This window comes from Pyrus communis, chromosome 4, assembly GCF_041283825.1.
Source record: "Pyrus communis isolate YQ-2024b chromosome 4, ASM4128382v1, whole genome shotgun sequence".
NCBI classification, from domain to species: Eukaryota; Viridiplantae; Streptophyta; class Magnoliopsida; order Rosales; family Rosaceae; genus Pyrus; species Pyrus communis.
In genome coordinates, this window is record NC_142568.1 from 22,323,520 (window position 1) to 22,336,817 (window position 13,298).

General features: G+C 38.0%; 1 protein-coding gene and 1 pseudogene across 2 annotated transcripts; both read right to left on the bottom strand.

Moving 5' to 3' along the window:
• Window positions 1-3,101: 3,101 nt before the first annotated feature.
• Window positions 3,102-9,005, bottom strand: LOC148697644 (putative disease resistance protein RGA3). 2 transcript variants are annotated; one of them, XM_088693043.1, is made up of 7 exons: window positions 8,965-9,005; window positions 7,665-8,846; window positions 4,403-7,139; window positions 4,136-4,316; window positions 3,871-3,930; window positions 3,718-3,765; window positions 3,102-3,444 (listed from the first exon to the last, which is right to left on the bottom strand). In XM_088693043.1, the coding sequence occupies exons 2-4, from the start codon at window positions 8,811-8,813 to the stop codon at window positions 4,309-4,311; spliced, it is 3,894 nt and encodes a 1,297-aa protein (XP_088549169.1). In that variant the 5' UTR covers window positions 8,814-8,846; window positions 8,965-9,005; the 3' UTR covers window positions 3,102-3,444; window positions 3,718-3,765; window positions 3,871-3,930; window positions 4,136-4,308. The 2 variants fall into 2 exon arrangements, with proteins under 2 accessions (XP_088549169.1, XP_088549170.1); XM_088693044.1 differs by lacking the exon at window positions 8,965-9,005 and having other exon boundaries at window positions 7,665-8,891.
• A 3,554-nt stretch (window positions 9,006-12,559) lies between these two features.
• Window positions 12,560-13,298, bottom strand: LOC137722172 (protein DMP4 pseudogene; annotated as a pseudogene).

Sequence of the window (13,298 nt, forward strand, 5' to 3'; positions counted from 1 at the left end):
GTTGCTTACCTCAGAATAGTGATGTACGTAAATCATGTGGATTGTGTTTTGAGAGACGGATAGTTTCAGGGACACCAACAGTGGCCTAATTTCAAGGCCATAAGAAACACAATGACCTGATTTATGCAACCATTTGTTAGCCAGTTACCTAATATGACCAAAAATTTAGTTCATTGCTGGCTGTTGAAGAATGGAATTCCACATCGGAAGCTTGAAAGAATAAATTACAACTTATATTGAATGGTTTCACTTATAACAACCCAACAAATGCATAGTTATGCAAGTGGTTAATTTGAAATAATATCAATGTGATTAGCAGTGACTGCTGACCCAACCTCGAAATCTTGGCAATTGTTAGTTACTTATCTTTCAAGAGTTGTGCACTATGCATTAAACTCAATTAGTGATGATTTTGTAGGTCATTTCTCTCTAACTTGAAGTAACGAAAAACATTTATGTTCCACTTCCATTTAGCTTAATGAACAATTCAACATAAATCCAACTAGGCCTCCTCAATCCAACTCTTCCTCAAGTCTGATCCTGAACTAACATCACGAGATATTGTGGAATCAAAATTAGTCTTCCGGAACTGGCTAATATTACTAGTCTAATATTACTAGTTATATTACTGGTTCAAATAGCCAGTTGAGGAATATTAGTAGACTAATTCCGGTCCAAAGCCTAGTAATATTAGTCCAAAGCCTAGTAATATATTACTAGTATATTACTGGTTCAAATAGCCAGTTGAGGAATATTAGACTAGTATATTACAGCCGGAAGCCTAGTAATTATGATCATGAAGGGATCAGCCGGAAGCCTAGTATAAACCCAGCTACTGTTCTCGTCAAATCTAACATCACGACTAATTATGATCTTCTGTGAGACTGGTTCAAATAGCCGATAGGCTTTGGACCCTTCGCTAACCCCAAGTAGCACACACTTCATACTCTTATCATCCAGCTTGGTTCTCTTGTTGTCTGGAATGTGCACATATGAAATGCACCCAAAAACCCTGAAATAACTTACAGATGGTATCGTACCACTCCATGCCTCCTCTGGTGTTTTGTTTTTCACTGCAAGTGTGGGACTTCTATTGAGCACATGAACTGTCCAGTTTGTTGCTTCAGGCCAAAATGTCTTTGGCATCTTCTTCTCGGTGAGTAGGCTTCGAACCATGTTCATGATGGTTCGATTCTTACGTTCAGCTACTCCGTTTTGCTGCGGAGTGTAAGCTGCAGTTAACTGTCGTTGAATCCCCTTCTCAACACAAAACTCAACAAACTCATGAGATGTAAACTCCCCTCCCCGATCTGTGCGCAGACTTTTAATGCTTGCATCAGTCTCATTCTCAACAAGACTTTTGAAGGCTTTAAAGAATCGAAAAGCTTCTGACTTCTCTACCAGGAAATAGACCCAAGTTTTGCGAGTAAAATCATCAATAAAGGTCAGTAGATACCTCTTCTTACTGTTGGATGCAGGCGTTATTGGTCCACATATGTCTGCATGAATAAGTTGTAGACTTTGAGAAGCCCTCCAGGTACTCTTTTTTGGAAAGGGATCTCTCGGCTGCTTGCCTACCATGCAATTCTCACACACTCTTGAGAAGTCCTTTATCTGAGGCAATCCACTCACCATCTGCTTCTGTTGAAGAGTCTTTAATCCACCAAGACTTAGGTGTCCATAACGACAATGCCACAGCTGCACTAGGTCATCTGTGAGAGCATTGAAGCATGCTTGAACACTGAGTTGATGTTGAGCAACAATAATAAACATACGATTTGCAGCCATAACAGTCTCCATGATCAATCCTCTCTCAGGGTGAAAAATCTTGCATCTTCCATGTTTAATGAGAATAGCAAGACCTTTCTCCTGAAGCTGACCAATGCTTAACAGATTGTTCTTCAAAGCAGGCACATAGAAAACCCCTGTGATCACCTGAGTTATCCCACTCACTTGTAGTCTAATGTTTCCTTTCCCCAAAACTGTCATACTAGTATTGTTCCCTAGTTTCACACTTTCTCTAAAATTTTCATCAAAGTCGAAAAAGAGCTCCCTCTTACCACACATATGATTGCTGCACCCCGAGTCGAGAAACCAAATATCTTCCTTGACATCTGGAGCATCTACATACGCCATTAGCAACATTTCTTCACTAGCCTCAGCATAATTGACCTTTGCCTCCTTGTCTTTCATAGGACACTCATACTGAAAGTGCCCTAATTCATGACAACTATAGCACTCAATTGTTGACTTGTTGAAGGTTTGTCGACCTCTCCCTCTGCCTCTTCCACGAAAGGTTCCTCGACCACGTCCTCTTCCTCCAGAGTTCTCTTCATAGACCACCTTCAATGCTTGCTCCTCCACAACATGTCCGATCATCCGCTGTTCATGTACCAACAAACTGCTTTGCAGTTCATCAATTGAGAGAAGATCTAAATCTTTAGATTCCTCAATTGAACAAACCACATAATCATACTTAGGAGTCATTGATCTCAGAATCTTCTCAATAACTTCTACATCTGTCAATTTGTCACCATTGATTCTTCTCTTGTTGGCTATGGTCAGAGTTCGACCAAAGAACTCATTCACAGTCTCTCCTGTCCTCATGTGAAGCATCTCAAACTCCTTTCGAAGTGCCTGCAACTGTGCTCGCTTGACACGAGCAGTTCCTTGATACTTTTGCTTCAACGAATCCCAGATCTCCTTAGCCGTATCCTTGTTCAAGATTGTTTCCAAAACAGCTCGATCAATTGCTTGAAACAGATAATTCTTAGCCTTTAGATCTTTCAACTTTTGATCCTCAAGCACCTTCTTTTGCCCTTCCACGAGTGAGGCTCCTTCTGCTGCTGCAGTGATTCCATGCTCTACAATGCTCCAATACTCCTTTGAACGTAGAAAATTTTCCATAAGCATCGCCCAATGGTCATAATGCCCATCCAGTTTCGGAATGGATGCTTGCACGAAACCACTTCCTTCTCCTGCCATATTCTCGTATATCTTCACTCAAAAGTTACTCTCTCAAGTTTAATCAGAAACCCCAGGTTGGGGCTCTGATACCAAATGTTGAAACCGAGTTTTGTTAGCCGAGATCTTTTGCAAGCTATGAGAAAATTACGTTATGATTGAATGAATAACAAACAGGCTTTTAATAAGCCTTACACAATAACTGAATAAGAAACATGCAGCCCACGTTGAACATAAACCTAAACGTGGTAGAAGACTAAGTCTGAAGAAGAAACTGATCCCTAGATTCTAGGGCTTATTTCGCCATGCAGTTGAAACTGCTTACATACTTAACCCTAAACTTACGTAGTGGATAAAACCACTACTTCTAACACATACATGCTCGATATATATTTGTGAAAGAGAAACTATGCAAACCTGAGCTACAGTGAGGCCCAAATCATTCATGACCCCTGACCGAGATGGTGAGGAATATCCCACCTGCAAATCAATCATACGCCATTGGACCAAACTATTAGGAAACCAATCAAACCGCTAGTACTATTCATAGAGACACCATCTTGCTTATCTTTGAAACACAACAATTGATTGACAAAAATATTTAGTAAAACAAAACACACAAAACAAAATATTTCAGATAGCCATATTCTCTGTTTCAAGATATCAACAAGAAAAGAATGAAAAAAGTTTTAGATAATATAAGTCAAGCATCTGCACTAGGCCGACAGGTAATGGGTAATTGCGAAAACTTACACGTTTAACCACTCCTTCGATTGTCATTGTTGAACCAACAACTGTGTACTGCGGAACAAGAAGAAAGTTTACCAGATGCAGAGAAATGAAAAACCGAAGAGAATATAGCCTACTTGATATATATAAATTGATCAAAGAAGAGGCTTTGAAAACCTTAGCGAAAGCTACGGCAAGACATCCCAAAATGCAGAATATCTTGGATAACGCCATTGCCTGCTTCACCAAGAGAAACCTGAATTGAGCAAAAATTGAAGTGATTAGAACTTGATTTGGAGTGACATGTTATATCTATTGAAATGAGAAAACCTAGAATAACATTTGAACTACTACGTACATATACGGAAAGCGGTTGGCAGAGGCTTTGAAAGCCTAGTTTAATCTGACCAGAGAGAGGGCAGTGGTGATTTGAAACGCTTACCTTGTGTTTCAATTTTGAACAACTTCTGGACTACCCAACAAGGCACTTCTCTTGAAAGATGAAAAGCATCAACTGCTCTAGTTCATTGAGGCCTCTCCGTATGAATCAAATCATCACTTTCAAGATTCCAACTCGGTCGAAACATCATTTAACAATGCCGGAGAGTCTTCACGTCAGTGAACTAATCAAAAGAATATGTGTGGTGAGTACAGAAGAACAGAAAAGCGAGAGAAGGGAGATGAACAACCAATGAATATTTTGACTTACATCGTTTATGTGGGATGTGGGAAATCTTAGGCCATTCACGGCCGCTCTCCTCAGCGCATGCTTCCTTTAGATGGGGACATGCATCAATCTCTAGCACATGTAGCTTGGCGATCCGTTGCATAGCTTCCATTGTAGGAAAATACATGAGATTCTTGCACCTCTTAATACGCAGTCGGGTAAGAGATGTAAGGTCACCCAACCACTCCGGCAAAGACTCCACTCCGCCAAATGATCTTATCTCCAAAGACGTTAAAGTAGTGAAGTGTTGAATTTGATCAGGTAGAGACTTGAGCTTAGGCCACCCTGAGATCGTTAAGCTTTGGATTTGTGACGATGGAACCTTAAAATCAGGAAAAGAGTCCAGCTTCCAGAACTTACCGATTGTCATCTCTTTCAAACCATGCAGAGAATGTAGGCCCCTCGGCAAATATTGTAATTTCAAACACTCGTATATTACTAAACATGAAAGAGACTGCAAGCTAGATACATCTTGATCTGCCATAGATTTTAATTTGTCGCAAAACGCGACCGAAAAATGGCTAAGAGATGTGCATGATGATAGTCCGCTAGGCAGACTTGTTAATGCATCACATTTTTCAATCTCCAAATAACGCAGGGATGTGAGGTTGTCTAAACTTGGAATAGCCCGCAGATTAGGGCAACCAGATATAACCAGGTGCTCAAGAGAGACGGGGTGTTGTCGCCCTAAACGTTTCAGACTTTGACAGTTGGAGATAAAGAAAGAGTGAAGAGAAGTACAAGATTGTAGCCCGCTCAGTATACTTGTGAATCCATTGCATTCTTCGATTCTCAGTTCACGGAGGGATGTGCAGCCGTATAAGGACAACTCCTCCAGTCCACTCTGAAGATTCGTTGACTCAAGAGAACATCTTTCAATAGCCAATTTGCGGAGGGAGGTCAGACTGTGTATTGAAATGCATCTTAGCTTTGGACAATCAACTATGCTCAACTGCTGCAGAGATGAATGGTATTCAACCAGGGACGGTGACCGTGAAATTGGAATGGATGTTAGATTAGGGCAACCCCTTATTAGCAACTTCTGGTTCTTTTCCAATATCCCTACTGGCAGAGAAGTAACCTCCTGGAGATATTCTAATCTAAGGGAAGTGAGAGCGGTCACTTGACTGCTTATATTTTCTATTGCCATGAAGTCGTCAACGTTATACACATCCAACTTTTGGAGAGATGGAAAGTGTCCTGGAGCAGTTCGCAGTTCCATGCAAGACACGAGAGTCAACTTCTCAAGGCAGGGAAACACTACTAGCTCCACTTTCTCATTTGTTGGCATCGCAACAACTGCTTCATTCCATTCAACTAGAACTGGACAATCAATCATTTGCAAGGTTTTCAATGCTGGAAACAGAGTCACCCTCCTCACCGTCTCATTCCTTGTCGTCGTTGTAGCTCCACTACTAACATAGTTATAACCATAAAACTCGGCTCCCACACATTTAAGGTTATGCATGCTGTGGAGCACAACATGTCTAAGATGTGGCAAATGACCGAGTGTTGGGACTTGTTCACATTCTCTGCAATCATACAACAAAATCTCTTGCAAATTTTGGGGCAACAGACCACTTATCATCCATGACGCAAATTTTAAACCCATGAAGTTCTCAATCCTTAAGATTTCTAACTTGGGGTGCAGTTGGAGACCTTCCAGTACATCATTGTCGTGTTCATTTCTTCCCCTGCTACAATTCCCCCATTCAAATGTCAACCCTCGTATGTTTGCTTTCCCCACTAAATTTGATTTTTTTGCTTCCTCTTTGTCCCTCACATATTCCAAACATCCAAGTGTTAGATTTCCTTTCAATTGGTTTAAGCCACCTAGCTCATCAATTCCACGAGTTCTAGCCCTATCCAGAGTAAAGGAAGGTAGTCTCTGCAGTTGAGTGAAGCTTCTAATCCCAAATGGAATGACTTCCTTATATTTGTCGAAATAAACATGTCTCAAGTTTATCAAATTTTCCAGCTCCCTTGGAAATATTCGAAGATGTTTTGTATCACACATTCTCAACGTCTGTAGGTTATAGAGCTTCCCAACAGACCTGGGAAGTGCTCGGATAGGTGTATTGGAAATGTCTAGATATCTCAGGTGTCTTAGATCGCCAATTGAACCGGGCAACTCCGAAGCATAAGTTTTGGACAATTTTAACACACGCAAACCCTTAAATCTTGACAAGATGTTGCCGGGGATTCCACTCTGTGAAAATAGAGAGGACACTTTCTCAGCATTTTTTTCTAAACTTATTGGTATTAGAGACGACATCTCTGTCTTGCTTCGAATTTTAAGTTTATCTTCCCCATCATATTTCGACACTAGTTCTGCGAGATCATGCACAAGATCATGCATCTTGCATTTGATGATAGAGTCACAGCCGTCCTTTATAACATCTTGGAAAAATGAGTTTTCCAACAGACTATTAAAATATTCATTACCAATATCCTCCATCTCTAGATTAGCATGAGAGTGAAGCAATCCATGAGCCATCCAGAGTTGAATTAAATCATCTCTTTCAATTTCAAAATCTTTTTCCAGCATTGAGCAACACGCAAAACATTGTTTCAAATATGGTGATTTCAAACTATCAAAACTCAACTTCAAAACTGACATGATTCTATCCTCTCCTTCAGGTAATTCCCATATTTTACTTTCTTGAATTATTAACCATTCATCTGCACTATTTTTAGATCGCATCATGCTTCCCAAAACCTGTTGGTGCATAAGTTAAAATTTCTATATATATTTTTATAAACATATATACCACCCATGTAACAAGTTGAAGTGTTAACATATACAACAGTAAAGAAATCAATAGTTTAACTGAAGTTTGACCATATATCAACCTTGACCTTATTTTCCACTCCATTTGTGTAATAGAACTTTTATCTAACATTCTTATAGCTAGTAACAATGCAGTACAATAGTAGTATATTTTGGAGGGAGCGTTTGGATTCATTTTTCTTTAAGAAAAAAAGTATTAAAAGCAATAAACAATGGGAGCAAATTGTTTCACTAACAATGCAGTAGAATAGAAGTATATTTTGGAGAGAGCGTTTGGATTTCGTTGTACTTTTAAGTTAATCAAACAAAAAAATTCACAAATTAAAAAAAAAAAAAATCATCATTTCTATCTCATTTATTTTGGAATTTCCTAGTAAGCTTAAATTTTCTCATCCAAATATGGTGTTACTAATAACAAATAAATAGTAAAAGAAATAATATATTAGTGCATACCTTTGCCACCAATGGTACACCAGCACACTTTTCAGCAATTGCCCTTCCAATTCTCTCATGAATTGAAGCTAAAGGAGCACATCCGTATGGAAAAGCTTCACCTTTTAATATGGACCAACAATCCTCTACTGATAAATTCACCAAGTCACACCTCGGAAGTGTTTCTGTGATTGATGCAACTTTGGCACTGCGAGTAGTAACAATCATGACACTTCCATGAGCAGAATTGAGTTTTGACAAACAACTCATCAAACTGCTCCATAACATATCATCTTCATTCCACACATCATCTAGTACGAGAATATATCTCTTCCCCATCAACTCTTTTTGGAGGTTTTGAAGCAATGCCTCCTGACTTGTTAGTCCAGTATTTGTTGAGTTAAGTAATTCCAAAATCCGTCTCAAAATTGAATTAACGTCGAAAGTGGTAGATACACACACCCAAATTTTGGTTTCAAAATGTTTGTCAATGTAACGATTGTCATTGTATATTGCTTTAGCCAAAGTTGTCTTTCCGAGTCCCGCCATTCCCACAATCACCATAACCGAAAGGTATTTTTCCCGATTGTTGGAGTCAATCAAGGTTGCGATTATACCAGACACAATCTCCTCCCTACCAAAGATCTTTTCATCATGATCAAAGCTTGAGACGGTTTCTCTGTTCCCCATGCCTTGTGGGGATAATGTAGAATCTATTCTTCTTGCAACTAACCCAATGAAAGATGCCTCGCTCTTGAGATCCGATAGAGTTGCATTGATGTTCTTTATTTTGTGTGCCATTTGTTGACGAAATAAGATAGGATTTGAGCGTGAAAGGAAGTTGAGTACCTTTTTCTTGACTTGGTTTTGAAATTCTACTTTGCTCCGGACATCTTCATAATTGATTTCGTCGAAGACATTGTCAGCGTCACGAGCCACCTCTTCAAGTTTCTTCAACCAGTCTCTGACTGCCATGCCCCGATCCTGCTGTGGTTGGCTTGTGACATCGCCCAAGAACTCTTGAATCGCACGTATTGATTGACGAAACTTTGCTAGTTCTTTTCTGAATCCCCAGAAAAGACTGAATTCTTGAGCAGCAAGTAAAGCCAACTTGTTCAGTATTCCCTCCACAGGGAAAGTATAAACTTCGAACGCCTTAACAGCCTCCATACTTAGCGCGAAAAGGTATGAATGCAGAGATAGCTAAGGAAGCAAGAAGAAATAGGATTGAAGAATTAGTCCTACTGCAGATTTGTAGATCAAAAATATGGTTTCATAACCAATTGGCAATTTGGTATTTAATTATAATGATTCCACCTACCTATCAAATTATTTCAAGCTCAACGAAAATTTTAAATTAGCAGTGGACTATAATTATTGGTAGCTTCTTCCATCAGTGCTGGCGAAATATGTTTTCTCTATTCACATAAGTTGGAAACTTAAGTTTTTAATAATTGAAGGAATCTGTACTGAGCGCGTAGTAGGTTTAAGAAAGTACCACTAAGCTTTCAAATCTAACAACTCCCATTGACCCTTCGATCTACTCAATAATATTCATTAAACAAATTTCACAATACATAAAAAATGTGTATATGAAGCGTTTAACAATGCCAATTTGCAATTTCATTTTGAAAAAACTAATAAAAATGGCTTCAAATCTTTACATTTTAATAAAAAATTATCGACTAACTTTACTTAATGATAAGAACAAAAGAATAAAAAAAAACATAAAAAACACCACATGCGCTGAGCGCAAGTACCCTCCCCACCCCTCCTGCCTCCTGCCTCCCGCCTCCCGCCTCCCCTTTCCACTCTTTTTTCTCCCCGTCGATAGCTATCACTGAGAGATTTTTTATTTTTTATTTTACTTAGAATAAGAGAAAGACTTCAAATTGAATTACATTTCCAAATTTATTTTTGTAGTGTTGTTTCCTAATAGTAGTCAAGATGACAAGGGATTTTTCAGTGTGTCAAAACACGAGATAGTACACCACGTGTCTCTATACAAGTGGTGAGATTCTAGTGTTAAAAAATTAATAACATAAAAAATAAAATTTCCCACCACTTAGATAATAACACGTGGTGTACCTCTTGTGTTACGGACATAAGGAAAAATTTGTCCAAGATGACACCCAAGCTAAAGAAATTGGATGGAGAGCTACATTTAATTATTGTAAGTTTGTAAAAAGTGTGAGGGACTTTTAATTTGGTAATTGAAAATATCTTTTTAAATATAATTACTGAGGACATAATCTTCTCAAGGTTTCAAAAAAACCTGATTAATTGTTTAGAAAAGGGGAACCGGATCCCCTCCGGACCCTTTGAAACTGAGCCTCATGACCAAGGGATCCTGACCATTAAAATTTGATCCAACGGCTACAAACAGGGGGCTCCTCTAAAAGTTATAATAATTGTAGTCATTGGATCAAATTTCAATGATCTGGATCCCTTGGTTAGGAGGCTTAGTTTACAAGGATCCGGAGGGGATCCGGTTTATAAAAAAGGATACTAACCGACGTACGTGGACCACTTAGGGAGAACCACGTGTCATAGTCCCCTAATAGGGCCAATTCTCTTGTTTTTCTTTTACGCATAAGCAAGCACCCTCCTTCTTTTTAATATTACTAACCTTTATGCATGCACTCACGTGTTTATAGAAGACATTTTTTAAATCACGGCGTGCTACGTGCGACTTACACGTTTTAAATGTATTTATATACGTGAATTGACAAAAGGAAAGTCAAATATTTGAAGTAAATGAATAATCTTAGATCATGCTAGAAAAAACACCTCACAAACTAATCAAAGCAGCTGAATTCACATAATAAAATCAGTTTTTCAATTTTCATCTACGTTCTATTGAATTTACATTAAGAATAGAGAAAATAATATTTAGTAAACAACTGATTGAATCACATTATTACTAACTCATTGAGAGGCTAAGGCCACCTCCCTCCCCTTTATTGTAGATAATATCGTTTGTTTTAAATAAAAAAATAAAACAGTTATTTGACAACTAATTTATCACATTATTATGCGCGTGTGAAATATATTTTTTTATAACTGGCATTACACGTCTTGTAAGATATTTTGAACATGTTTAAAAATAGAGAAAATAATATTTAATGAACAACTGATTGAATCACATTATTGCTAGTCTATTGTGAGGTATTAATTTTTTTAAACTATACAAAAATAATTAATTATTAAAAAAACACCGTTAAAATGACGAAAAATACCCCTGCATTATTTGATGCATTATTTTGGGTTGCTTTTGAAATTTTTTGTTTTGGGGGCATTTTTATCTTAACATTTTTGGTGAAACTTGTGACCCCAAAAGGGGTTGTTGGCTTTGTATATTAAGATTAGGAGGAGGGGGAGGGTGCATTGGTGCAAGTTGGTTGGGTCAACTCGAATCCACCCATACCTTATTCAATTTTAAACACGGTCAGGCGGGTTAGAATGAAGAAAAAATCCGCCCAAAACCAACCCAACATTAACCCAATCATTATTTTGGGTTGGGTTAGGTTGCCTTGCTGACGATATCAGCTCAAACCCAATATGATTTTGAGCCCAAATTTGCTCATGCTCATACCCATGTCACTTCATATTATAAAAATTATTATATGTATAACTTTTGAAATGACTATACTTGAAGTTCATTGTCAATTTTCATTGAATAATGAATGATAGTATTACATTTACATTTATTTTGGTTGAGGTTTTGGTATATGCAAAGTTGTTTACTTTAACTTTTGTGTGGATGGTGATGTGTAAATAGAATTTTAATTAATAATGACGTTTTATTCAAAATTTGAAAACCATGTAAAATAAAGTGTTATAAGATTGAACTTGATAAGTTGGACGAACATGAACCAAACTCAAATAATCTCTAACCCACCTCGAATAATCCCGAACCTAATTAAAATCCAAACATGACTAAACCCACATGAACCCGAACCCAATACAAACCCAACTTTTGAAAATTAGGTTAGGATTAGGTTGACCATCTAGCCCACCTAACCCGTCTAAGTTGCACCCTTGACATGAGACATGCCCAACGACCAGCTATAAATCTGGGCTTTCCAATTGCAATTTGATATCTGATTTCTTAGAAAATGGCAAGTGAAGTGAAGTTGCAGGCAGCAGCTTGTGTACCCTTTTGTGAATTTTTAAACATTTTAAGGGTATTAAGAACTTGCCTGAAGAGCTTCTTGGAAAGTATGTGAAGCCTACTCCTGATATGGAGCCTACTCCTGCTGCTAGCACTTGTGAGCCTCATGCTACAATTGCTGGTTTCACTGGTTGAAAGATGATGTTGGTTTCTGGTTTTTACTAGATTTGGTGTTGGCAGTGGAGAGTAATAAATTTGTTATTTTGGAAGAAATGAAAGCTATTTTCTTTCAGTTTTTCTTTTCCATTTTCTGAAGACTATTTCCATTCCTAAATGTTTAAAAAAAAATCCCAAGTAATAGAATTTATGCTTAATTTGTAATATCTTAAACCATCATCAGTAGGTTTTGGATCTGATGACTAATTTAGCAGTTAGACATTAAGCAAAAATTTTAACTTGTAAAGAAGATTGTGTAAAGCTTTATGAGATGATAGCTTGTATTTTTGGTCCTATTATCTATTGATATTTCATTTTAAATTTGACTCCCAAAGACAATATAAGTTTGTTACTAATTTATTAAAATTAAACTCAAACATCGGTTTATATAAATTTTTCATTGTGTAGTTTCGCCTAAACCTCTCGCTCTTCGATGCGAATATATCATCCTATTAAAAAGAAAAAGAAATTAAGAGCTTGTAGGGTTTGATGACTTGATTTGAGCAATTGTCTCGCTCCCCTTTCATTTTATGTTCAGGTGACATTAATCTGACATATTTTGAGATGCTATTAAGGAAAACAAATCAACAACTAATCTGCATCAGTCAATTCTAATTTATTTTGTATTTCACATGTACATGTATGTAAGTTTTATAAAGGACTGTTACATAACACTATAATGCCCGAGCCACCATGTCTGCGTATCCGATCCCTCTACGAGTAGTCGGAAAGATTGTGAACAAGAAGCTCGACAAAATCCCAGCTCCAAGAGGCAAATTCATTGTTAGTTCACTTATTCCCGCTTCAGAAAAGAAGCAGCTTTGCACATTGGAGTTGCTAAGAGCAAAGACCAAGAACACAAATAGTGACATAAGGGCGTGAACAAAATCTATGAACTTTATTTTATACTTCTTCAAGTCCCTATCCATGTCCTCGGCGTTACTGCAGTTGAAAATGTACATGCCTTTGAACGTGGCGATTCCATAGTAGAGTTTTCGGTCGTTGTCCATGAAGCTATCGGAAAACGAAGATAAGAAACAAAGGAGAGCACAAAATGTAATGACACATGTTGTCAGGTACTTATTGAAAAGTTGGCAAGAACCATTGTTGGAGAAAGTAGGGATGAGGGTGTGAAATGCGAGGACTGTGCTGGTAGGTAGAAGGTTAGCGAGGTTGGCCGCACTGGCTAGGGTTTGGTGGACGGAGTACTGGTTCAAGCTGTGCTTGAATATGGTGGGAGGGGAAGGCGGTGGGCGTGGTTGCTCGGAAGATAGTACCTCAGCCATGTAGAGAAAGAAGAAGGGAGTTCGGTTATATTAATTCGC